Genomic DNA, 27,412 nt, shown 5'->3' with positions numbered 1-27,412 from the left:
AATGATCCTGAGAGGGAAATCCGGAATATTAAATTCAACCTTTCTCTTTTTTAATTCGGCAGTTAAAACCGTACCTTTTCAATCAGGGCAAAAAACACAAACCCTGTCTCTGAGCAGCATCTCCGGGACGAGGCAGACGGAGTCTACCGCAGTCACAAACAAACATCACCAAAACCATGTATTCTCTTTAACTAATGGACCCCAAATTAAAGGTACAATAGGTCGTTTCGGACTTCTAACGGTCAACAACAACACTGTTTATCCCTCCCCCTTCTCTGTGAACGTGTTGAAAACGCCATTGGCTGTGGCAATTAGAACCAATTTTCAACCATTGAGCTTGAATTATTGTGCAGCTATACGACGTTTTGGTACAGAGTGCCGACCCGTCAACTGCATAACCCGAATTTAAGGACAATAAACACAGGCAGAGGGTGAGTCAACATGTCAGTGAGCCTTTTTCGATGATAGGAAAGGATTTACAATGGTCTTGTAACAATGTGTTAAGACAAAAATCTTACCTATTGTACCTTTAAGATAATTGATTAACAAAGAGGCAATACTGGAACAAATGTTCTTAAAACCCTCTACAGCTGCAGGCCACAGAAGTATAATCATTCATGAAGTGCTCTGTCACAATCTCACAATCTTTAAAATTATATATACTACAAGAAAAAGAAAAAAAAGGATTCGATGGCAACGGGAACGACAAACACGATGCACATTTGTATGTACGCAGACGAATGCATTTCCATTTCTCTGCTTTCAGGAATGACAAACACCCTGAAACTGACTTCTTCTGTTGGGGAGGAAGTGCTGGAGCGTGCTCAGCTCTCCCGGGAAGAGCTCCCCCAGCTGTTAGGATTGCGCATTGCAGCCGCTCGGTCTCCGCTCCACTGCAGCGGGGCCGGGGAGGTGAAGTCAGCCCTGCGAGCCCAGCCGGCCCTGATCGCTGTGACCCCGCCGCTTTGGGCTGAAGGGGGTCAGACGGGGGGGGGGGGCGCGTCTCTGCCCTCGTAGCGCCAGGCGCCTCCACGCCCGACGCGTGACGGAGACAGACGGGCGCGACGCGCTCGCTCTGTTAATCGTTCGCCGAGGCGAGGCTGGCGCGCGTCTGAAGGCGTCGCTCCGCTCCCCGCTCCGTCTCCACAGCCGGGGCCCGCTTCCTGTTTACCGGCCTCGTTCCCCGACAGGGGGGCGATCAAGGCCCCGCCGAACGCGGGGAGGCTGGCCCCGCAGCGCGCACGCCGTCAAAACTCCTGATCTCATTTTCTACACCCCCCCCCCCACCCCCAAGGCCCAGGGTTCGGTTTATAAATAAACCCGGCAAAAGTTCAACGGGGAAATGATTCAGTCAAGCAAGCCATTCAAAGATATATCATCCTTGTTTATCTGTTTATTTTGTTTCGCTTTTATTGTTGAGTCTCTAGTTGGCCCCCAGACAACACTTCTCTGAGATTTGTCACATCAAGTGAAGAATCTGATTCAAATACTGGTTGTTTGCCGGCTGCAGACATTCAAACGCCTCAGTGAGACAGTGCACGGGGCGCAGATGCATACAGACTCGCTTTGAAAACCAGCAGCTTTTTCTGACAGCTTTAGCATGTTTAGATCCACCTCTATTTTAAACAAAGCCGCATTTTGCTGTTCCTTTTTCCCGTCTAAAGGAAGAAAATTAAGTGAGAAAGTTAGTCACAAAGGGAGGTGTTATGGGAGGGGACCCACTGTAGTACAGTAGGCACACGGTGAGAAAACGTACCATAATAAGGCTTTCATTCCCTATAAAATGGTTTTATAGCGTCCCCGGCCGTCTGAAACATAGAGTTTGAAATACTGGTTGGTGGCAAATTCATTTCAAAACTGAAAATGCTACTTTGCTACTTGTCCAGCCCAGTCTGTCAAACCGCAGCCGGCAGACGTGGTCAGCTGAGACAGGACGTGTTCTTCACCTGGCACACAGCATTATTCTCATTTCCACTGGAATTATCAGCTTTCACAGATATCCGCTGTCAGAGGGGAGTGTGGTGCTAACCAGGGCATGCCTCTCTCTCTCTCTCCCTCTCTCTCTCTCTCTCATTTTCTCTCTCTCCACCCACACTGGCTCCAGCTCACAGAAACCACAGAACAAGAGCTAAGAGTTCAGAGGAGGGGAATGGGAGGCCTGCCTGTCTCCCAGTGTGCATGTCCAGCAGGAGAGAGGGGGGGGGGGGAGACATCACTCTTCTGGGGGCATGAAAGGCGGACAGACAGGCTTCGTTCGCGGTCTCATCTCCCCTGACAGCGCCCGCTCTCCAGCCCCAGACCCTGATTACCCGGCAGGGCGCGCGGCTCGGAGGAACGGGTTTGAACTTGAGGCTGAGTCGACCTGCGACGCCACCATCAGCCTGTCGCCAGCCTCCGCGGGGAGAGAGGTGCATCTGCTGGCATGACTAATGTTTGATTAGAGGTAATGACGGATGATTTGTGCTTAGTGACAGAACAAGGTTGCCTGACTGAAGAGGGGTAAAGCCCTTCATTCACCTTCACTCAGATCTGACGGCCTCGCTGTCCTCTCTCCCTGCGTCCGTTTGAATGCTGGAGGACACACACACACACAAGTGCATGCACAAGCACACACGCACACACGCACACACACTCACATGTACACACACAAGTACATGCACACACACACACACACACACACACACACACACACACACACACACACACATGTACACACACATGCACACACACACACACACACACACACACACACATGTACACACACATGCAAGCACATGCACAAGCACATACACACGCACACATGCACACGCACATGTACAAGCACAATCACACACGCACACATACGCACATGCACGAGCGCGCACACACACATGCACACACGCACACGGATGCACACACACACACACACACACATTTATGCAAGAGCTTGTACACACACACAACGTGCATACACTCATTGCACAAAAGTGCAGACGGACACACGTATGCACGCAAGCACACACACAGTCACACAAGCACACATGCACACACACATGCAGATACGCACACACACAAACACATACGCACACACACGCAACACACACAGTGTCTGTGTATTCATGTGTAACAGCTTGGATGGAACTTCCAGATTATCCCAGGCTTTTTATAGTCTTAAAATGCCAACTCAAAGTAATTCTTTCTTTTTTAAAGGCTTGCTTGTTTATGCCAGAGGTGAGTTAACCTACTCCACCGAACCTTACGATAGTCATGTCTTTAAATCAGCTAGGCAGCCTGTTAACCACGGTGATTAATTTTGCCTACACAATTCTGTGCAGAATGTCCAAAGGTATCAAATAAGAGCCCAGGCCTAAAGATACAGCAGTCCCTGTCAGGCCTCCTCCACAACCTACACACAGAGCCCGGAGAGACACAGGTATGCTCCGTCAATCTCACTCCCAGCCACAGGAATTACCCCCCACATAAAGACGAAGGAAGCCTGCGTTCTGAAGCAGTGGCTTTAGCAGACTGGAAGCATGCGTTCTGAAGCAGTGGCTTTAGCAGACTGGAAGCCTGTTTTCTGAAGCAGTGGCTTTAGCAGACTGGAAGCCTGCGTTCTGAAGCAGAGCATGCGTTCTGAAGCAGTGGCTTTAGCAGACTGGAAGCCTGCGTTCTGAAGCAGTGCATGCGTTCTGAAGCAGTGGCTTTAGCAGACTGGAAGCCTGTTTTCTGAAGCAGTGGCTTTAGCAGACTGGAAGCCTGCGTTCTGAAGCAGTGCATGCGTTCTGAAGCAGTGGCTTTAGCAGACTGGAAGCCTGCGTTCTGAAGCAGTGCATGCGTTCTGAAGCAGTGGCTTTAGCAGACTGGAAGCCTGCGTTCTGAAGCAGTGCATGCGTTCTGAAGCAGTGGCTTTAGCAGACTGGAAGCATGCGTTCTGAAGCAGTGGCTTTAGCAGACTGGAAGCCTGCGTTCTGAAGCAGTGCATGCGTTCTGAAGCAGTGGCTTTAGCAGACTGCTGGGATCCACAGCCGTTTGATGATTAATGCACACATGATGTATTAATCACAGCCAAAATGCTGCGCTCTGATTGACGCAGATAAGCTGGATGTTCAATGCATTTAGCTTTTCTTTTTTTCATTTGTATTTCATCAGGACTAGAAAGTTCTGACATTTGAAAGCTTAATTCTGGGTCTGTCGCGGTTACTTCCGCAGGACGCAACAGAGGCCTTTGTCTTTCTGCTCCAGACAGACTCCCCCCCCACCACCAACCACCCCCACAGCAACATCGCCATTTCCCCAACACACTTCACCATGCTCCCATACTTCACTCATTTATTTTAGCTCTCTGTTCATCTACTGCAGATATAGTAGTGCAGATATATTGCCTTCTGCTCCAAAAATAAAACAATAATAGTGTTTCCTCCATTCCTGACATTCACATGACATTGGGAGATTAATTAAATAACTGAATTAAATAATACTTTAGGTCTGATCTGCCATTCTAGCTGAACAAATACTATAGCCTGGCCACACCTTGATCCTCCAATATTAATACCTTTCTATCACAATAGAATCATATTCCTCACTTTGGGTAAGCTTCCCATCAAAGTTTCACATCCGCACCGGTCCTTTTAAAAAGTTAAATAAAACAATGCTCAAACTGGCAAACGGAGAGGGCAAAAAAGATAAATGATTCATGTAAAAGTCATGTACTTTTCCACTGTCCAATTTCCCAGGCTCTGAGGGAGGGGGGAAAGGGCAGGGGAAACAATTTTAAAGGCAAAAGCCACAAGAGCGGGGCCCTCCTTGACAACCTTCCAATAATAATAAACGGCATAAGTCACATGCTTTAGCATCAATAAGCTATCAAACCCCTAACACAAGGACTATTCATTTTCGCCAATCCACTTGAAATTTGGTAAACAGAATCGTTATGCTGTAACAATGTCTGTTTAGATTACAAGGAAAATGTTGATCCTTAGATTTAACGGATTTCGGGGCACAGTTGCTGTCTAATGCACTATTGATCCTGCTGGAGAAATGTGAAGACAGCATTAATCAATCGCTTCCTTACTCGTGACATCTAAGACGCGACATGGGCCGATGGCCCATTGGGTTTAACGGACGTGATTATCGCCGGCCTGGCCAGGCATCCATGGCATGCCAGCAAGCTCTCCCGAATAAAAGCAGAAAGTAAAGAATCAAACGGACTTGCTGAAACGCTCCCGTTCCGAATACATCTGCACTATCTACACTCTGCAAAACACTTTTATGTTACTTTCAACACAATTTGTATCTAAGATGCAGTACAGATATACAACTCATGAGTTACAAAGGGAGATATTCTCATACAGACCGTGTTGAAAGGAACAGGGAATGTGAGGTTCTTAACTAATGGAGGTGCAATGAAAATGAAACATTGCGTTTGCTAACACTTCTGTTGTGAGAGTGAATAAATCACACGTAGCTTACAGACATAACAAAATGTTGAGATATACAGTAGACGGTTTGGAGAAGTGCGCACGGCGTACAGTAAACGTCAAATCGAGGTCACGGAGTAAGTATTCCGCGTGCAATTTCTTGCAGAAAAGTGTTTCTGTAATAATTCATGGAATAATATGTGGCAGAAAAGCCAGTGAAAAATTGCTCTTGTGGCAACCTCATTTCATAAATTGGTGCGCATGGTCTTTGCATGGGCCCGTTTACAAAAACAACAGGCACATGTTCTTTTCAATTACAGTACAGCTTTCTTAGAAAGAGAATTTGCAGAGAATTACAATACATCACGCTACATGTCCACGACTATTATTCACTACTCCGTGGGTTTGTACACACAGTGCATAGTTCACTCTATTATCATTTTTCCAGAGGCAGTAAGTCTTAAAAGGCGTCCTGCTTAGTGCCAGTCTATACTGTAGAAAGATGGATAACAATGAGGATCAGGGTTATGAAAATGTGACGTCTACTGTATTGTATGCTATATTTAGAGAGTAGTAAATACTTTGTCATGAAAAATATTTATAAAACAATATTTTGGGACACATATTGTTTCTCCAACCACAGCCCAAAATAAAAACCCACCGTACAGACACACAAGAGGGAAGGAGACGGTACTGCCAATATAAAATCGTTTGAGCTGTTCCTCTTTCTGCTGACTAGAAGCAGGCTTGTGCCCAGTGAAATCACAGCTAGTAACATTTCGAGTTAACATTTTTAATAGCGAGCCTCAGCCTTAAAGTGGACTGAGACCCGACCTTGTATTTTTTTTATTCAGTTGTAGAGCAGGTGTCTCAACATTACATAAATAAATATAACATCAATGACTTTTGCAATGATTTCCACTGCGGAGTACACATAATGGGGAGGGCCAAATGAGCAGGCGGAAAAAAGGTTGATACATATTTCACAACATTAATAAACTGAGGCATGGCGACGATGCTGGCCGCACCAATTAAAAAATAATCATTGGATATACTTCAAAACATATAGACAGTGGTTGCACAATATTTCTAAGCACTTACTAATACAGCGTGTAACCACTGTTCATCATTTACATTACGTTACATTAATGGCATTATGGCAGACGCTCTTATCCAGAGCGACGTACAGTTGATTAGACTAAGCAGGAGACAATCCTCCCCTGGAGCAAAGCAGGTTAAGGGCCTTGCTCAAGGGCCCAACGGCTGTGCGGATCTTATTGTGGCTACACCGGGGGTCGAACCACTAACCGTCCATGTCCCAGTCATGTAGCTTAACCACTCTTCATCATTTCATAAAGGCTCCTCTGGCGGCACGGATGGTGCAGTGGGTAGCACTGCCGCCTCACAGCAAGGAGGTCCTGGGTTCGAATCCCCGTCGGCCGGGGCCTCTCTGTGAGGAGTTTGCATGTTCTCCCCGTGTTTGCGTGGGTTTCCTCCGGATACTCTGGATTCCTCCCACAGTCCAAAGACTTGCAGGATAGGCTGATTGGAGAGTCTAAATTGCCCGTAGGTATGAGTGTGTGAGTGAATGGTGTGTGTGCCCTGCGATGGACTGGCGACCTGTCCAGGGTGTATTCCTGCCTTTCGCCCAATGTATGCTAGGATAGGATAGGCTCCAGCCCCCCTGCGACCCCGTTCAGGATAGGCGGGTAAAGATAATGGATGGATGGATGCTCCTCCATGTCGGGGTGATCACAGGTATCCAGATCAGTCTGCATTGGAGCCACGGAGACACACGACACCTGCCAAGGCCTATGGAGCCGGTCCCCGGCAGCCTGCAGAAGAGCCATTCACACCGTCCCTTCCGACGGAGGCCTGCGGTGCTCTTTGCACACCCATTCCCAGGAGCCATTTTAACTGGGAAGCCCTCCTCTCAGGGCGACTGGACGAGCAGTAATAAAAAGGCGTGCAGAGTCGCCCATCCATCAAATCCTTTAATAATCCCGACGTGAGAAAGCAGGGCAGGTGCCTCATCTCATTTATGCAATTATGAGCATTCCATCTATCATTTTATGTTTTCAAGCTCATTATGTGATAATTTCCTTTTTGTGCCGTTACGCCCTTTATTACCAATCCGCGGTGGGTTGATGGAGCAGGCTTCACCAGGCTTATTGCCGTAGTTACCGTGTCTGTTACCCACCGCGCACAGACCGAAGATGACACCCGTGTTTGTTTTTCCAGGAAGAATTCATCTTAAATTTGTGTTTGACGCTTCCATGGAAACCTTTCTTTAAAAAGTGTTGTCCAAAACCTTGGGACTGAAGTGCAAAAGAGACACTTGAAATAAACTCTCCGGCAATGACAGAATCCATGACAGATGATGAATAAATCCAAGAAGGAGCAATGTAGTTCTTTGCCCATCTGACCTAAAAAAGCTATACATGCATACCATTTTGTATTCAGTACACTAACTTAGAATAACAATAAATGCTCGTGGAAATATTTCATGGCTGTGTGCATCAGAAAGGCTATGTTTAGATGGTGTTGCCTGAAGAAGCAACAGACACAAAATGCTAATTACTGCATGTACGTCAGGAGTCTGTTTTGCTATTTAGTTTTTCTGTTTTTTTTTCATCCCCTGTAATTTGAAGGTTGCACACAAAGAAAACATTAAAATGAGCATAAAAATGCAAAAGATGGCCATTTCTAATTTGAGAAAAAGTTCACACCAAAACACACCATACATTGCTTGGCCCAAAAGTTCACACAAAAACACACCGGACCTTGCTTGGTCAAAAAATTCACACATACACACACCACACATGCACGCACGCACACACAGCCCACAATCAATTCTAATGGAGTTCAGAAAAGGACTTATAAAGTCACTGGAAGCTGCATTCAAAGCACTTTGCTCTGGGAATTTACAAGGCAATTATGCTGAACCCCAGCCCTCAAGAAATACAATCTGGCCCTTCCTATAAGGTACTCTCCATCCCATCTGCCTGGAGTCGGGAGGAGGTTCTGACAGGTATGCTCAAGAGGTTAAATGAAAACATTGGAAAGCAAAGCGTGGGAAAAGACATCAATATGTGCAATATTTAACCCGCTAGCAGAGCTGCAGAACAGAAGAATTCAAAATTCATTAAATACAACCGCTAACGAATAGCATCTCATAATATTACACTCCATGCTAATAAATAAATGCTAAGGCTCTATGCATGGATTTATCTAGCTCTGTGCAACATTTCCCTTATAGTCTTTTCCTCTCTTACAGTCCAATACAGTCTTTTTTATTGGAACGTGTGGCCAATTTTTGTATATCCTTTTCTGTGACTGCAGAGTTGAGTAGATTTTGCATTATAGGAGCTGTCGACCAGGGTCAATAGGCTTGGATTTCTTTACTTTCAGAAAAAAGAAAGGAAGCAACAGAACTGGAGAGTGCACCATCTCAGAGGACTCTGGGAGAAATAAATAATTCCTCATGGTGTGTCCTAAATATGTCTATTTTTTCAGATCTTTCCAAACCACAGTAGCCAAGATCGGGAAGATGTCAAGTTCCCTCAGCCACCACCCCCCCCACTCCACTCACCACCAAAAACTTTCCCCTTTTTCTGAAACATACAAAAATCTCTCCAGCATTTGCAACTCTCGAGCTACAGAATTTGATTGACATTCAGACTTTTTTTTTTTTTTTTCATTTCGTCAAGATCAACTTTTATTGCAGCGCGGTGTGCCGGAAGAGAGACACTTTGCCAATTTATTACATTTTATTTGCCTTTAATTTAAGCCAGAGAAATTCCCCTTTGGTGCAAAGACCTCAATAACGTGAGCCCACAGGTTCTTAATCCAGGCGTATTCTGCATGCATGTATGTGAGGCAGAGATAAGGGGACATTTTCTCAACAAAAAAAAACAGATTTAAAGGAATGTGGGGCACATCTCCGTGGATTGATCTGAGAGGAGAATATATTCTTCAGGTGTGACAGCTGGAAAATCTCAGGGCAGAAGTAGAGCATGCCAAAAAAAAAAAAGGGGGGGGGGGGGCTGACAGAGATGGAGGCTGAAGCCACCTTTCAAATCCATGCCTGAAAATCCTCCATCCAACACACGGAATTCATAAAACAATGTCTGGATACGATAACACGCTATTAACATGAAGCATACGCCAAGACTAGCAAATGCTAATCCAATTTGGCAATGTAAGCGCATGGAGATCTGTGCTGTTATCGTTCGGAGCGCCTTAAGGCAAGAGTGCACAACTGCAGTCCTGGAGGGCCGGTCTGTGCTGGGTTTGTCTGCTGCTTCTTCTGCCAGCCAATTACCTTGGTTTTAGGTTTTTTGACAGCTCAATAAATTAAGACTGGTTCACTCCTGTACTTGAACAGAGTAACTCTTTTTGGAATACACGTGCATGCTTTGACTGTATGTGGTGCTTATACAAATATCACACCAAGATATGATTGGTTAACAGAAATTCTTGAAATGGTACTGGTCCCTGGCTGTGCACCTGCCTCAGGAACTCTTCACGACACAGGTGACTACAAACGCAGAGTGAGACTACAATATCCAGAGCGACGTACAGTTGATGAGACTAAGCAGGAGACAATCCTCCCCTGGAGCAATGCAGGGTTAAGGGCCTTGCCCAAGGGCCTAACGGCTGTGCGGATCTTATTGCGGCGACACCGGGATTAGAACCACTGACCTTGCGTTTCCCAGTCATTTACCTTAAGCACTACGCTACAGGCCGTCCCGATTCAACATAACAGCACAGGAGGAACTAAGACCACAATTTGGAATGTCTGTACCTCTTGAGTCAACGGAGGTCTGAGATGCGTATTCTACCCGCTAATTCTTGTGGCAGTTACACTGCGGTTTGCTGAGAACCGCAGTGCAACTTTAACCAAAATTACAAGCAAATTAATTAATCGCACCAAGCTTTCCTTCCGCCCAGCATGGCGAAAAAAGACTTAACAAAGAGGCACGCTCACATTTTTCCTCTGAAAAACTTAAAAAGACCTGCCAAAGACAACTTGGCCACGTGATTTATGAACACGTCTCGGTCTCTTTTAGCGAACAAAACCGACAGGCAAGTAAACAGATGAATGAATCAATTAAAAGACGCGCCGTCGGCCTGCCGGGCGGCTGCTCCCACTCCGTACCTCTGGGCTGTGAACGCAGAGCGAGGCCCCGGGGCGGCCGGTGCCACGACGAGAAGCCGGCGTCGGGCCGCAGCATATCATTATGATGTAGCGGCCTTGAAGGAGAGCGGATAATAGATATACTCACGACGGCGTTAATATCCTTTGAGCTCAACTTTCTTCTCCCTCTCCCTTTTTCCTTTCGCCCAGACTCCAAACTACTTTGCCCTTGGCGATGCCTTACATGAAATAGATTTATGAGAACATTTGTGCCATATTTCCTCTTTCCTCCTTTTCTGGAGACGGACCGTCGCGGCAGGCCGTGATTGAGTGGGAATCAGAACGCAGGGCCCGGCTCACACCGTCAACAAGCCTCACCTTCATCATTTATGGAGATTTTACAAGGGGGGGGGGGAATTAGCCAATGACAGCGCACCAAGGGCTCCGACAACCCCCCGTTCTCCGGTGCAGGGTTATGAAAACACGAGCGCGCGCACAAACATAAACACGTCAAAGGGAACGCGGCGGGCAAACGCATGAATGTGATGTTAAATGTGAGATCGTAAGAACGGCTAACGTAGCGGCACTCTGGTTATAACACGTGTATTACACGCCGGTATGTGATGTTTCACAAAAGAAGAAATCCGCTCAAGGGAGGTGCTCAGATGGCATATATTTATATATATATATATATATATATATATATATATATATCCCGATTTAATCATCTTCATGAAAATAGGAATGCCATGACTGTCCCTGCAGCAACGGGAAGGAACACTGCTGAAATTTGATTGGCTAATATCCCTGGGGTTGTGATTCCGACGCCCCCACATCAGACAGGGAACAGAGTGCCGAGAGCGATTCTCAACCTGACCCCATTTAAAGCTTAACTAACAACGTATATATTTCCGGTGTGTTTCTGCTCCCCGATAAAAACGATGGCGATCTCCTGATCTCTCCGCGCTCCCTGTGCACCTGAGGGAAATCACCAATCTTTAATTATCGTTTCAGAGCGCCGAGCATCCGAACCGCGACAGGAGGCAGCACTGCGGGGACCGGAGTCCCCCAAACGGTCCGGGTAGAGCGCGCCGTCTCCTGCACACATCTCGTGGGAACCACAAAGGAGTCCCATCTCATGCACACACCTTGTGGGGACCTCAGAGGAGTCCTGTCTCACACACGACTCGTGGGGACCTCAGAGGAGTCCAGTCTCACACACGCCTCATGGGGACCTCAGAGGAGACCTGTCTCACACACACCTCGTGGGGACCTCAGAGGAGTCCTGTCTCACACACGACTCGTGGGGACCTCAGAGGAGTCCTGTCTCACACACACCTCGTGGGGGCCTCAGAGGAGTCCTGTCTCACACACACCTCGTGGGGGCCTCAGAGGAGTCCTGTCTCACACACACACCTCGTGGGGGCCTCAAAGGAGACCTGTCTCACACACACACCCCGTGGGGACCTCAGAGGAGACCTGTCTCGTGCACACGCTTTGACATGACAAAGATGCCCCAAACCCTGGGTCCAGTTTATCCTAATAATAGAGTACTATCTGACTTCTGTTTTCCAAAATGTGTTAATAATGAATATGAATATGAGTGTTATCCATTTTGTCTTTTTGCAAACCAACAAATCGAACACCTGAAATTAATTTAGCAAGCATGCGAGAGCTAACAAAGACGCGATAGAAAACAATACCCTGGTGTGGCAGAATTACAAAGCTTAATATCTGAGAACGGCAGAAGTACTGCAGGAGTGAGCTCATAATTCTGCACTCCTGAGATGAGTTTATGTGCAAACCCACCGCTGGAGCCTGAAAGCCCGCGCCACTGAGGGTGTACTGTTTTAGCACAGTAAATACATTTTTGGATGTAGTTCACAACCCCTCGCTGGGCGTTTTTATGGCGAATAACATAAAAAAGGGGGGGGAAAGCGGAGTCTGCAGGGGGAAGTAGGAGCGCTTTAAATTAAACATGGCCGCTGAGGACTGGCTCTGCCCTGCATAAGTTCAGCACCGGTTCCTGAAGCTATGTGTCAGCAAGTACTCTCAGGCAAAGCTGGCAGATCGGGCCGAAAAATAAACGAGCTGAAAAGAGCCTCATCGATTTGCGGTTCATGCCTACAGATGAGGCTTACTTTAAAACTGCTAATGTTTCAAACCGAATCGCAGGTCCGCTGCTCAATCCCTGCTAAACACCACCTCGGCTTCACCCGCGATGCGCCACGAAACAATATTTACACTATAATTTAGTAATATCGCAACAGCACAATTAGCCAAGCAATCTTTTATTCTACGGTGGTCAGAGAGACAAAGCAAAATAACAATATAAACACTCCAAATGACATCTTTCATAATTTCACAATGTCATAACACACATTTTTTTTGGAGTATTAATGAATACAAACAACCAATTTCAAACAAGCAATCAATTCCAGCAAAAGATTCCCCCTCAGGAGCAGACGTGGGAAAGGCATAGGAAATTCAGACTGAGTCGCCATGGAAATGGTTGAAAAAGTCACCCCTGAGTTATAATTATATTGAGGTTTTCTGCTAAGCAGTTAGCCATGAGGTGGGGTGGTGTGGAGTCCATAAAGACCTCAAAACTGCTACCTGCCCCTCAACAGCAGATAATCAACACCTGATTCATTCTGCTGCCAAAAATAGCCTTTCCCTCTCCTTATCTGTACACCACCACCAAGTACAATTACTGACCATTATTGAAGTATTTTGTTGTGTGAACTATTTGTGTGTGCATGTATATGTGTGTGTGTGTGCGTGAGTGTGTATGAGCATGTGCGTAGGTGCATGTGTGTGTGTGTTTACGTACGTGTGTGTGTGCATGCGTGCAGGCGTGCGTGCGTGTGTACATGTGTATGAGCCTGAAAGTTCACAGATTAGCACTGATACACATTTTTAATTATACAACTCAAGAACTGGACTATTGCATATGTTTGTGTGAGCGCACGCACTGAGCACCTCTGTTTTATTCATGTGGCGAGAAAAGATGGAAATTCGGTAGAATAAATGTCCAAGTTGTTCATTATAAGCAGTATTAGCTATTCACTTGGCCTGCACCACATCCCACAGGGTCCGAACTATCCTGTAATACATCATATACCGCTAATGTATGGATTTTATGTCTGATGCAATTTCAGTTAGCGTGCCAGGCAGGCCACCAGCATTCAAATTGGAGATTATGAGCAGTTTTCAACCACCTCCCCGGGAGCAAACGACACCAGATTTCGCTGGGTACCCATGAAATCGAACTGAGCCATCCCACTTTATGGCGCGTCTCTCTCTCTCTCTCTCTCTCTCCAACACCAACCCGCCCCCCATCCCCCTGCCTGCCACCTACACCCTCCATGGCTTCCCATTGCGCAGGTGAGGGGGGGGGGGGGGGGGGGGGTGACAACTGTGACAAAATGGCGCGGCAGGGAATGCCACTTCCTGTCGAGTCCGTTTCGGGCGAGCAGGGAGGGAAGGGCCGAGAGGTGAGAAAGTGACAGGAAATCAAAAAAAAAAAAAGGATAAATAAATAAAGTGCGGAGGCGTGAGTGATGTCTCACGGATTTCATGGCTACTCTCCCCGCGCCCGGCCCTCCTTGAGACTCTACCCCGGCCCTCACGGTCCCTGCTGGGTCTCATTAGGAGAGGCCTTGACACAGCGGGTTTTAATGACTGGGATATGAGAAACCACAGACCGCACATATATCTGGGGCTTGGGGCTTTGGGCTGGGGTTTGGGGCTGGGTGGAGGTGGTGGTGGTGGTGGTGGGGGGGGGGAGGGGGGGGGGGCTCCCTGGTCCCAGGCCCAGGGCCTGCAGGAGGAATCTTAACTCTCTCCTACTCAGAGCCCCAAGCGGCCGGCTAGCTCGGGGAAGCTGCGAGACACGTATTCACAACACGCTCTCGTTTGACCAAGAAACATATCAAATTCCAACGGCTCTCACATATCTAGTCAAAACCCCATCTCATACTTCTTTTATCACTGTATTGCAGTGTGGTGGGTTATTGTTTTACACAAAAACATATCAAGGATGGGCTCAAAAATAAATCAAACGGGAATGGAAATTCTTCTCCGCGCTGTAGTGTCGGGACAAGTCCCGCGGTCCGGGAGCGAATCCGGACTGCCCGTGCGGACCGCTGCCGGTAGCTCCAGGGCGATGCTAATTCGGCAGTTGCATCACCCAGGGTATGGGGGCGTTCAGTCAGTTTGGGGGCCTCCATCTAATCTATCACTAGTGACCCACGCTGGTCAGTCGTAGACCGCGTGTTGAAGCCACACACGAGCCCGCATGCGCAAGCTTAGCCGTCGTCCGCGGCGCGACCAGAAGAAGCTGGCGACACCGCGTGTTTCGGAGGAGAGGAGCGGTCGCCTACACTCTCCTTAATCTGCAGTGGGGGTCGTGCGTTAACGTGTCAGCGCTGGCAGACATTCGGGCTCTTCACATCAGGGCGGGAACCGGGGCGAGCGCAGCTGAATACCGCCATGCGCACATTAAACAAGGAAATCTAATTACTTACCAAAAAGGGGTTAAAGGGGGCTGCTCGCACGCTAGCATGAAAGATTTCGAATGTACGCAAAAAGACCTGGACTTGGGAGTGGACTGTGAAATAATCCGGTTGTTATTGATTAGCAATTAACTTTCTTTTCAATTTGGATTTGTCATGATAATAGCGGGGCAATAACATTACATGGAAATGATACGAGGCAATTAACATGGGGAAAGCAGTGGGCGTAATGCAATATAAAGTGATTAAGGCAGGTCAGTGCGCAGTAAAGCAGGCTGATGAAGGACTTCGGGGACTTCAGAGAACTGCCGCTCTCTCTCAGCGAACGTCTCGAGGTTAAGAACTGCTGCAGTGGTCCACTCTAGCGGGTGCCGGGCAATCAAAGCACAGGCGGGAGAGCGCCGTACCTCCGCCAGCCAATCAACCTGGACGCACCCTGATTACACATTTTAATCGGGTACGTTAGCGCACGTGCTCTGCGATTTCCACTCGACCGCGTGGCGGTCCGAACGTGCACCGACCGCACTCGAGGCCCGCGGGTACGGACGCAACACGCGGAGAACCGGCGCACTGTTCCGTCGTGAAATAAGGAGAGCGTATCGTCGCTGGGGTACCTAGCCCGCTACCTACCCAGTCTGAGGGCTCCCTCATACAGGCCGGCCTGGAGGAGAGTGCTATACTGCCCCTGTCATTGTAATTTACCACCGCTCCCAGCCAAGGCTGATGCTCCAACAGAGGAGGCTCAGTGTAGCAGCAGTGCGGTAGCTTAGCAGCTTAGCGCTAAGGGAGCTGCGCTTCCAGGGTTGTGGGCTTGATTTCCAGTTGAGGCACTGCTGTCGTACCCCTGAGTAATCTCATCCTACACTGGTGGAGCACATACGCTGTCATACAAATGGACTGTATGGAAAAACAATGTAATGCTCTGTCATTTCTTCTGTAATTTCATGTGTGAGTCAAGGCCAAAGCTGTGTAATGTGAAGTTAAATGGCATTATAAAGAGCCGAAACATGTCTACAATTCAACCAGCGTGAGGTTAAGAGCAGTGGAATAATCTCCAAGCAGAGGTACGGAGGTCAATGCAGAGACGGGGGGGTGAATAAAAACAGAAAGAGGATGACATTGATATACTGCTCAAGATCGGGATAAGCAGAGTACAAGGTAAAGGTAGCAAGAATATTAATGTGCCCCCTTTTTTACCAATTTACCTAACAGGAGACCGAACACGGGTAAGCGCTGAATTATTAATCCGCTCTCCGCTGTTCTACACGAGTGCCGGAGCTCTTCCGGACCGGCTCGGAGCCGGAACCGCCGGACGGGGGGGGGGGGGGGGGGTCGATTAGACGGGTTTTCCAGAGCGTGACGGCGGAGGATCCAAGACGCGCTCCCCTCTCCGGCCGGAACGCGCCTTTAAACCGGAGCGCGGGACGAGGAAATAAAACATGAGCCCTGGCCCGGCCGACCTGAGGAGCGTCTCCGCGGCAACGCGACCGGCAGGAGCTGAGCGCACATGAAAAATATATACAACACAAAGCCCTGCTCAGGCCCCTGTGTGTGGAGGGGGTCAGGCTCAGGATCGCAGCGGTCACACCTGTGGCTCTGCGGGTCTGGAGCAGACCCCGGCTCGCTCGCGGATTACCCCCGGCGGAGGCTCCTCCGCACCCCGCCCGTTCTACCTGAATCAGCAACCCGGAGTCTGCTTACTCAGGCACTCCCCAGTTTAGCAGCGGTACGTCTTCGTTCCCGTGAAGCTCAGCCGCTGCCCTTTTAATGCCCGCGCTATGCATATTCATCTGCGTCAGGGTACTGATTCAACCAGCCGTGTAGCCGACATAATTAATTAGCGCTCGCGTAGGGCCATTCGACTGTAACTGAAATGACATCGTTCGCAACACTTAGCTAAATTCGCGGTTTACACACAAATACCGCGTTCCTCCTTCACGGCACCGGAATACTTGAATTCAGGCCTTCCCTTTCACTTCAGTCATAAGGAGCAGAATGTGAGGGAACAATGCGTGGTTCCTCCAACCTGAACATAATCAGTTAAAGGAGATTAAGTAAGCAATTATGTAGCTAACAAGTAATGAAGCCCTGAGGGCCTGATCCAAAGACTTCCTGAATGGAATGAGCCTATCGACAGGTCAAGCAACCGGCGTGTCTACAACACAAACACCAGCCCCAGGCACATTTTAACCCGGGAAAGAATTACTATTTTGAACTTTACATTGATGTTGACGAATACATTTACATGTAAATAACATCATTTACATATATTACGTATATCATCAGTCGATTCGGTCACATACACGTTTATTCGCAGTAAATAGATTAGATTAGAACGGAAAATTGAACGCAATGATTTTAACGACGCGCCGGAGTCGTTTATAAGGATAAACGGCATTAAACACAGTTTCTAGCGGATGCTGATGCTACTGGAGGACACGGTGGTTCTCTCGCGGCCTGACTGAAGTCACCTGCAGTGAGATATACTGCAGAGCCCTAAAAAACGCACCACTGCGTACAACTTAAGGTCAGGAAACTCACCGCCGTACCGTAAAAGAGCTCGCCTTGCCCTGCAAGCGGTCCCTCCCACTGGCACTATAAACATTTGCCAGTGCCCATCTCGGAGCATATATACATCCCCTGTGCTTCATTAAAATTCATCCAGTGACCCCTGAAACTATGCGAGACACCAGCAGCCCTAAATAGCAGGCCTCTTGCCCAGAACAAGAAGACTGGAGATTTATAAGCAACAGTGCTCGACTCAGGGCCCCTTGACTATTAAGAAGTTTCATTCCACCTGATGCGATGGCACTAATTAAAGTTCCCCAACCTTGTTAGTTCTAATCTCTTGGGTTGCTCTATAAAACATTGGATGGTCAAAAAAAAAAAAAAAATGCTGTAAACTGAAAAAAAAAACAAAAAAAAAAAAAAACCTCTCAATGTTCAGGGTTTTAAGAGTGGGCCATGAGAGAAAACCTATAAAAGATTTGTCAAATGTCTCTCATAAACTGGTGAGGGACCGAAGCTGGTAAAATTAAGGGAAGCAGAAAGAAAGTACCCCAAGGTCAGACCGCTGAGATTTGTGAGCCTGTGGAAAGAAATGACTAGCCCAATAATGACAAAACGACAAAAAAACCCCCAAAAAAACATTCTCCTATTTAGATCGGACGCTGTTAAAATATGGGGCAACAAAACTTCCCGTCTCCAAAAGAAAACAAACGAAACCGCTGTTAATGGGGTCGTTAAATTAGTAGAATTAGAAACCAACTTGATCTTGTCGTAATGGGAGCTTCCCCTACAAACATGTCCCACAACAAAGACAAACTGCAGGGCCGCGGTAAAGACGAGGCTTAATCGCCAGAAGATTACAGCCAGAGAGAAAATTGTGGGTTTGATGGGAATCTTCCTGCAATGCCTCGCGGATGTGTACAATTTCAAGAGGTATTTACTGCTGCATGGAAATACTGCCCATGTTGAACCTACTGCTCTGCGAGGGGGAAAGAAAGACAAAAATACAAGCTTTTCTGTCCTTTGTAAGTGCAGCTCTACCATATTTCTGCAATGCATCAAAACCTCCTCTCTGATAATATGACTCACCCCAAAGTACATTTGTAGGAACTCTAATTGCTCGGAACAGATAGTTACAGTTCAGGAGTGCAGCAGGCCACCAGGGCCTTCTGAGGTCACTTTCACCTGGCACTTGTCCAGGCAACAATGTGGAGGAGGCACATCTTATTTCATCGACAAAACAGCCTGAGTCGCACACTCAAGTTCATCCTCGCCTCCTTCATTAACCGACGCACGGGCGAAAGATGATGCCTTCGTAAAATGACCGAAAGTAGCAAACACGGGTGCAGTCGCCCAACTCACCTTTGCTGGCGTTCTCCACGTGTTCCAGTTCATCGGGGAACTTGAGGATTTCTGGGTACTTATCCTCACATTTCTCCGCCAGAAAGTGGAGCAGCGTGGTCTTCTGGTCGGCGGATTTAGTGTCTCGAAGCTGAAAGAGGGGAACGGAGAACATTTAGTCCAAACTGTCGGAGCGGAGAACATCCGACCTTCAGCTCGGACAATGCAGAACTCTTCTATAGCCGCATGACATTCAGCGGCGGGTTTGAGGACTCCAGTCAGAACGTATCCACTTGAGTCGCAAAAGCGCGATTCTGTCTTCGCACTGTGCTGAATGCTCATTTGAACATTACGCACGTTCATTCTGCCTCTGTACAGCAGCGAAATCAAAAAAGATACTCATTTCGCCCATTTGAAGGTTATACTGCGGCATGTGTCATATGCAACATGAATAGAACTACATTCATGTATTTACGGCATTATTCAAGGGCAGGGGGTTAGTAGCCGTTTCATTTATGGACCCCTCCCACCCCCACCCCCCCACCCCCCAACCCCACACAGACTGGACTGAAGTTCAAAAGCAAAAATGACAGGCCCCGGATGAGGCGTTTATCTGCATTTGTCAAGGTGTGAGCAAGTATCCGTCAGGGACTGTGGAACCCAACGCGAAACATGGGGGAATAACGACACCCTGTCGCTGTTTGTGAGAGCAGAAATTGGCGGAGGAGATCGAGCAGCATCGGATTCCTTCCTTTCTCCTCCCGTAGAGAAAAGTACATTAGATTAAGGTAACACCTGAAGCCAATTGAATTAAGCTCAACTGAACATGTACCCGCTAGAAATAATAGTACGGTTAAATAGTAATAAAAGTGAAATAAATGAAGAAATTAAAAAAGTGCTTACAGACACAAAGTCCCTGGAGTGGTGGGCAGCGCAGTGTAATCTCCGCGGCGCTCTGTAAGAGTCGAAGGGCTGATATTTCAGCCTGACCTTTTCGAACGGAGGTCCGACGGACTAGCAGGGAGAAATCCTCCCTCCGTTCTCCTCTTAAACCCAGCGCTGATTTCTGAGCGGTCGGCTCCTCGACCCATTCATGCGTACACGCCTCGCTCGGCGCACCCACCACGTATATCTTCTCTGTATTCCCCCCCTTTTCTTTCTTTCTCTCTTTCTCTCAGCTCGGAACGAATGCGTTTGGGGAAATATATATATTTTTTGTCAGAAAGCGTGAACACTTCAGCACCTCGCCTTGCGAATCAATCAGACCGGCTTACATCTCGGGCTATACGAAGCCTTGGCCTCCAATTTAAAATAAAGGAAATGATTTCGGCGGCAGTCCCACACCGGCTGCGTACCAGCCGGGACGGCGGTCAGACGCCGCTCCCCTGACCGTCCCGCGCGCCCACTGACCGCCACACACAAGAGAGCGTCACAGCACTCTATATTTTAAAAAGGCATTGTGGAAAAAAAACGCAGTATTGTCTGGTGCCAATGGGATTGAGAAAAAATATTTTATGAAGAAAAGAGAGAGGGAAAAAAAAAAAGTGCAACATCTGTTCGACGCACCACGTTGCCATCGTATCTCACATTAACATGTCAACATAGCACTTGCTAGTAACTGATAAATATGCATGTCAATAAAAATGTGATTTGCTTCGGCTGGGGAGACTGAGTGAGTTATATATTTACCCTTTCAGTGAACTGGGACGTATATTGGATTTAAAAGTAACTCTGAATGTGATTACACTGGGCCGTTATTGCGGACGTTCATAGGTGCAGGCTGAGGGAACGGATACACAATGCCTGCCCCGTCTCTCGGGCCTAAATGAGACGTGCCACGCCATCTTCATTCCGTTTCTTATTGCCTGGAAACAAGGACTTCGACATTAGAAAGTGGACCGCAGTGGTGGCCGTGGTAACAGAATGCGGAGCATTGTGAAATAATCTCCTGTAATGTGAACGATCGCAAACACATGTGATTACGACGTTCTTAACTGAACATTCCAATGCTGATGTAACGATCACCACCGGTGAATGAAAGCCATGGCATTCGATTGTGAAAACAACATTCCAGAAATACCTACTCTTCAAAGACTTACAGCAATACCCAAAGCTATCTCTGCGCCTTTTCTCGACTTCCACACAATAGATGTGCGTGCAGCCCCAACACAGAAGCCTGCCCAGACTCAAAGCTTCCAACTTGAACATAATTTCACCGGACTAGGGGCTAGGGTGCCATTTCTGCTTCGATTACACTGGGTCTCAGGGCAGTTTGGGAAGTGGATCTGAATGGTTGCAGTGAATCAGCATCAGTTCGACCCACTACGGGAAAAAGAGGTCTTCCCGTTTCTGGTTTCTAGCTCTCCTCACAGTCTCCTGAAGCACGGTAGCAGGACAAGGGGACGCTGGAGGGCTGCGTTTAGCTGGGCCGGGGGCTAGGCACCCCTCGCGGTCACCTTCTCAGACAGAGCTGCTGCTGCTGTCAAATCCTGCCCCCGGGATGGCTGTGCCAGGGGAAACGGCCGCCTGTGTTCTCCTGGCTTATGCTCCTTCAGGCACTGCAGACCCCTGGCTGAAGCAGGGCAGGCCTTATCGTTCTCCTGCACACCAGGCCCAAGCAGCTCCACACCAGCCACTGCGATGCCATTGGTTATTTCCTTGCACTGCATTGTGGGATATGGAGTGTTTTAAAGCACGGCAGCAACGTATTGCGATATGAGTGCACAATAAGGGCCGGCCTCTTTCAGGATTTTGGGGGGGAGTTTTGAGCCAATATCTGCTCTTAATCATTGGCTCAGTCATGTCTGGAGAGCACATTTTATGTAAGCACCAGCCACAGCCTGAAACTGCAAGTGTATCCCAAAGCTTTAGCTGCGCTCAAGTACAGGACTGAACCAGCGTAGTTTATAGGGCTGCCAGAAAACTCAAACTGAGCTAATTGCTTGGAACAAAAACTAGCATGCAGACCGGCCCTTCAGGACCGGAGTTGTGCACCCCAGTATTAAGGGAAGGACATGAGGTGAAGAATTACAGCCCCTCAGAGCAGTGTGCATTTGCCCTGTTAACTGAGGGTACTGGCACTGAGGGTAATTCACAACATCATACAGGACTGTATTTTGATGCTCATTGGCCATAAAACTTAAATTGAGGTCACAAACTTGTAAAATACAAGTACATGCTTTTATTACTGAAAAAAATAATATTTTGCCAACATTTTTTAGGAGGAAACAAAAGAGTAACCCCACCGTTAGTTCTCTGCATAGCTGCCTGATGATGGTCATTAGACATTACTTAGGGCATTCTGGGCCCCAGATTCCCACTCAAGCAACTTAGCCACAGGCTATAGTCTGCCCTTATAGTCAATGGCATTCCATCGCATCGGTGTTCAGAATACCTCTATCGTACTGTATCATCATCAAATTGTATCCTTACAACCCAAGAACGAACCGATATCACAGACCATTCTCCTGACTGCTACCACAATCAGGACATGATTGCAGAACCAACGCACTGAACAGATTAAGCCCCGTACTACAACTACAACTGACTGCGCTCTGAGCCAATCACAGAGAAACTACACTCATAATCACAATCTGCCTCTTTACACAAGCACATAGCCAACACACTGATGGCTTCCACTACCTACAATTACACTTCCACTTTAAATAACTGCAGCAATGTTACCACACTCATGACAGAGTATGATATTATGGTCAGTCCATTACTAACATCGCTACGAAGTCCGCTAACCTATTCACTCCATTATTAATTAGCGGCATGTTCCATCAGTAATTGGATAAGGTAGCACTCGAGATGTCAGACACCTGCCTCACTGCCACGTTCCTGACGATCCGACGGGAAAACGCCGGAGGTTCCTCCAGGACAACGCGATCTTAATGCCGGCAGGATTAGTTCAAATTATATGCACAGTGAGGGAATCATCCATCATCATGCTAAGTGAACCATAGTGATATGTTAATCTGAGCACATCTTGGCATATAATTACCTATTCAAAACAGGCTCCGTGATCAATAAAGCTTTTAGCCTGCAGAGGCCTTTGTTTCCTTTTCAAAGTGGGGAAGCCTTACTCAGATTAAGCAGCGATTGTTCGCAGGTAGAATGAATTGCTGCAAACACGCCAACCAGAAAAGCTGGAATTGATTAATCCATTAAGAAAGCATAATTCAGCAATTGCTTCAGCACCGGTGCCGTGCCATTCGTCAATTTATCAGAGAGCTTTATTGCCCAGCGCGCTCCTCGACGTGCTCCTCTTAGCCGGCGCTATTCTTACAAATGGACCCGCAAATAATCTCTGAATTATTATTGGACTGTTTCCTGCGGAGATTTTATTTATTTATTTATTTATTTATTTTCATTTTAAATGGCACTGCGTATGAGCATCCATTATATAAATCGCTTCCAATTTCTCCCCGAGAGATTGGCTATAACGGACAGCGGGCTGAGGGTCGTGTCACAGCCGCAATCTCTGAAATGACAAAGCTTTACAAACGACAGAGAACACACTGCTGCTGGGGGCGCAGGAGGAAAAGAAAACAAAAAAAAAACAATAACATTGTAAATATCTCCCCGTTTCCCCGCAGAATGACCCTTTAATCTAAACAGATGTTTTGTCTGGGATCAATGTTGTTGTTCAAAGCGTCTGAGAGATGAAATAATAAAGTAAAACAATTGAGAAAATCCCGCAAAAGGCAGGTTTTGCTTTCCCCTCCTTCAGACGCGAGCCAAAGCATATTCTCCCTTTATAACAGAGCGCATTCCCAGCCTGCTTTGGGAGGAAGGGGGGGTGGGGGGGGGGGGACTTCACAAATTATCTCTGCTTTGCTGACTAGCTGATTCCCCCCTTCTTTCTGGAGTCGACGCGTGGAGGAATTTCGACTCAGCACCTCGGCAAATTATCTTTCAGCTGATATCAACCGTCGCCTCTCCCCCTATCTCGGCGGAAAATCTGCAGAACGGTTAATACGGAAGTAATCATGAACGCTCCGGTGCAGATATCAAAACAAGGCCGGTCGGCTTTCCCAGCGGACGCGCCTCCAGAATCGCAAAGCCGCTCTCCGTATTTAAGCAGAGAGGAGGGCCCCGCCAGGGCACGGGCGGGGCGATAACGCTCTTTAAAGGCTCCGGCCACTTCCATTACGCAGTCAGGTCCACACGCCCGCCTTCTCCCATTTCCTCACCCGTCACAGGGAACACCGCCTTTGTGCAGGGAACAGCTTTGAACACGGTTTCTTTTATGAACCAAACTTTTATGAAGATATCTTTTTTTTTTTTTTTGGGTCGAAGCTCAGCTGAAAATCTCCCCTACAATCACAACCTGGAACGACAGGTCCTCGCACTTGCTTCAACCTGTTAAAAAAAATAAAAAAACAAGAACGGACACGAGAGAACGAATGCAATTGTGCTACCCAACGTGCCCTGTTAGAGATGCTCAGTTCATGACACTCAAGACCTTAAGAATAGAAAGTAATTTGCAGTAGCCTATATGCCAAGTCAAACATAAGGGAACAGTCTAGGGCGTATTCTTTAAGGTTTAATAACGCCGTACTCACACCGACGCTAAAAATAGCACAAAATAATTGGCTCTGGAGGCTATGGCACTCCAGTCTGGCCATCTTTGATGATGTGCGTCAGTCCGTGACTTTGACAGAAGTACAGGTGAACGCTGAAACATGCTCGTATTCCGCCGTACACGGCGCCGTCACAGTGCCCCCGGAGGCCTGCGGCGGTGACAGAGAACGTCACACCACATCACTCAACGCCGGCCGGCGGAGGGCTCGCCTGCCAATCAACATCATCCAAAAACGCACCGCCAACACGGCCAGTCAGCGAGATTTACCGTCTGTGTGTGTGTGTGTGGGTGTGTGGGTGTGTGTGTGTGTGTGTGTGGGTGTGTGTGTGTGTGTGAGAGCGTGTGTGTGTGTGTGTGGGTGTGTGTGTGTGTGAGCATGTGTGTGTGTGTGTGTGTGTGTGTGTGTGTGTGTGAGCGTGCATGCGGTTTGTGTGTGCGGGTATGACGTGTGTGTGTGTGTGTGTGTGTGTGTGAGCGTGCATGCGGTTTGTGTGTGCGGGTATGACGTGTGTGTGTGTGTGTGGGTACGACACTTGTGTGTGTGTGTGCGTGTGTGTGTGTGTGTGTGGGTACAACACTCGTGTGTGTGTGTGTGTGTGTGTGTGTGTGTGTGTGGGTACGACATGTGTGTGTGTGTGTGTTTGTGTGTGTGTGTGTGTGTGAGTGAGAGAGTGTGTGTGTGTGTGTGTGTGTGAGAGAGAGTGTGTGTGTGTGTGTGTGTGTGTGTGTGTGAGAGAGTGTGTGTGTGTGTGTGTGTGTGTGTGTGTGTGTGTGTGTGTGTGTGTGTGTGGGTACTCAGGGCTCGTATCCAGGCAGGTGCAGGTGTGCTGGGGCCCTTCATGAAGAGAGACGCTGCCTGGTGAGTAAAAACCGAGGGCCAGCGTTTGGGGCCGGGCGGCGTTTGGTGAAAATCCCAGGTGCCCTTTATTGGAAACACTTCATCACATCAACAATCGCTGTTTATTCAAGGCTGCTGTTGCATATTTATCAGAGGAATAATTAAAAGACATTTTCCAGCTCATCACCAGCCTCTCTGAAGAAATTAAACCTGGAATCTTATTAGATATTTATAGCGCAGGTCATTACGGCGTATTAATAACCGCGGACTCGCTGCCGCTTCAAGTGCGGATTCAAAGGCGCTCCGCACCTTGAAACCGCGAGGACTCCAGACTCCGCTCGGCTGATCTTCAAATATTAAAGCCGCGCCGGGCGTTGCCGGCTCCTCTGCGCTAATCAAGACCGCTCGCGCGGTCACGGGGGGGCGACCGCGCCGCCAGCGCCAAGCCGCGGTCATTAAACATGCCGCGCGCAGATCGCCCGCTTCTCATTGGACGAGCCCGGCCGTGATTGCCCACGCAGCGTTCCGTACCGGCGGCCTGTCTGCCCCAATCAGCGAAATAATCAACAGCCAGACAAGACTGTATGTTACCGCATCGCACGCGCAACGAGGCTGGGATGGCTCCAGAAACATTCATTTTTTATTATAAAATGAAGAAATGTGTATAAAATGTGTCATAGCAACCAATGCAGTAAATAATTAGCCTTTCACCTTCTCATAGACGCTGAATACTGCTGAAAACCTTCCCCATGGTGATCAGTGACTACACTATGAATCGGTAAATAAAGTAAAGGTTGCAGGGTTGAGTAGGTACACATAATGCACACATGCGCCCGCATGCGTGCACGCAGGTATGCATGTACACACGGGCGCACACACACACACACACACAAAGAAAAGGTGAGCCATTGAATGAGGCACCGATTCAGCGCAGTCGCATGATTACAGCAACGGCACTGAATTACAAGTGGACAAGGACAGTAACGCTACTTAAACACCTTTTCTTTTCCCTGGCACACCAGCGCGCACTCCCCATGCAACCTGACCCCACTTCACCGTGCTTACCGTCTCTTCGCAGACGATCCACGGCTGGCACACACCGCTGACAGCGGCCGACCGAGTCTGACAAATTCAATCAGGCCACGTTCGGTCCCGTGGTTTAGGCCCAGAGCGCGCGCGGACACGAGCGGGGCACGGTGAAACGGGGCGGTTTGGGCACCGGCTCGGCCTCAGCTACGACATATGTACACCTGACTCGGAACAGATCGGCTAATGAAACGCCGCCAAGGTGTAGTGACCTCACGCCCTCTCCGCTACAACACCCATGCTGAGTCGCGGTCGCACACATCTTTTTTTCCGTTTCTGGTTTTTCTTTTTTTTCTCCCTCCCCCGAATCGGGCGAGCCGATGGCGGCGTAGGCTGGAAGGGCCGCACGAGCGTCTGCCAAACTCTGCTCCGCAGCCCAGGGGAAGCGTGTTCCATATTCATTCCCCACTGCGACCGCGGTGCTGCTGGAAACGCACGCTGAGAGAGCTAATTAGCACCACGCACCTCCGCGTGCCCAATCCGCCAATCCTACCCGTCATGCGCCCCGCAGTGTCCCCCCCCCCACCCACCGAAAAAAAAAAAAAAAAAAACCTTTCATTAGACGGGGATCAATCATCTGCACACATAGGGTAATCACAATTTAATTTCATGCATTTCAAATTTTTAATTTATTTGTTGTTATACCCCCAAACTGTCATTACTGCGTGCCAGGAGCCTCCAGTGCTCCGCTGTATTCATCTGCCAGTTTGTGTTAAGACTAGATATCGGTTTCTCAGCTTCATAAACCCAACCGAGAGGGGGGGGGGAGGGGGGGAGGGGGAGTTAGGCCATTTTACTACTGTACAATGACTTGAAATGAACACAGTGTCAGTATCGTGTGTTCATTTCGAGTGCTTGGATGAGCAGTACCATTGACACGTTTGCCATTTTCTCCACCCACCTGCATATTCATTTATTTAATAAATAAATAAAATTTTAAAATTCAATTAAGCCCTCCATCACACAAAATGGTGCCAGGGAACAGTAGAGTGCTCC

At 48.1% G+C, this 27,412-nt stretch overlaps 1 protein-coding gene across 1 annotated transcript in view; it reads right to left on the bottom strand.

Annotated features, from left to right (window-relative positions):
- diaph2 (diaphanous-related formin 2) overlaps nucleotides 1-27,412 on the bottom strand; it is a 482,385-nt gene that overhangs the window by 140,846 nt on the left and 314,127 nt on the right. Inside the window, 1 exon segment of the mRNA XM_061234698.1 lies at nucleotides 18,924-19,053. Coding sequence (XP_061090682.1) covers nucleotides 18,924-19,053 — 130 coding nt within the window.

The sequence above is a fragment of the Conger conger genome, chromosome 3, assembly GCF_963514075.1.
Source record: "Conger conger chromosome 3, fConCon1.1, whole genome shotgun sequence".
Classification (NCBI taxonomy): Eukaryota; Metazoa; Chordata; class Actinopteri; order Anguilliformes; family Congridae; genus Conger; species Conger conger.
The sequence above is the reverse complement of the archived record's forward strand: the minus strand, read 5'-3'. Positions and strand labels throughout refer to the sequence as shown.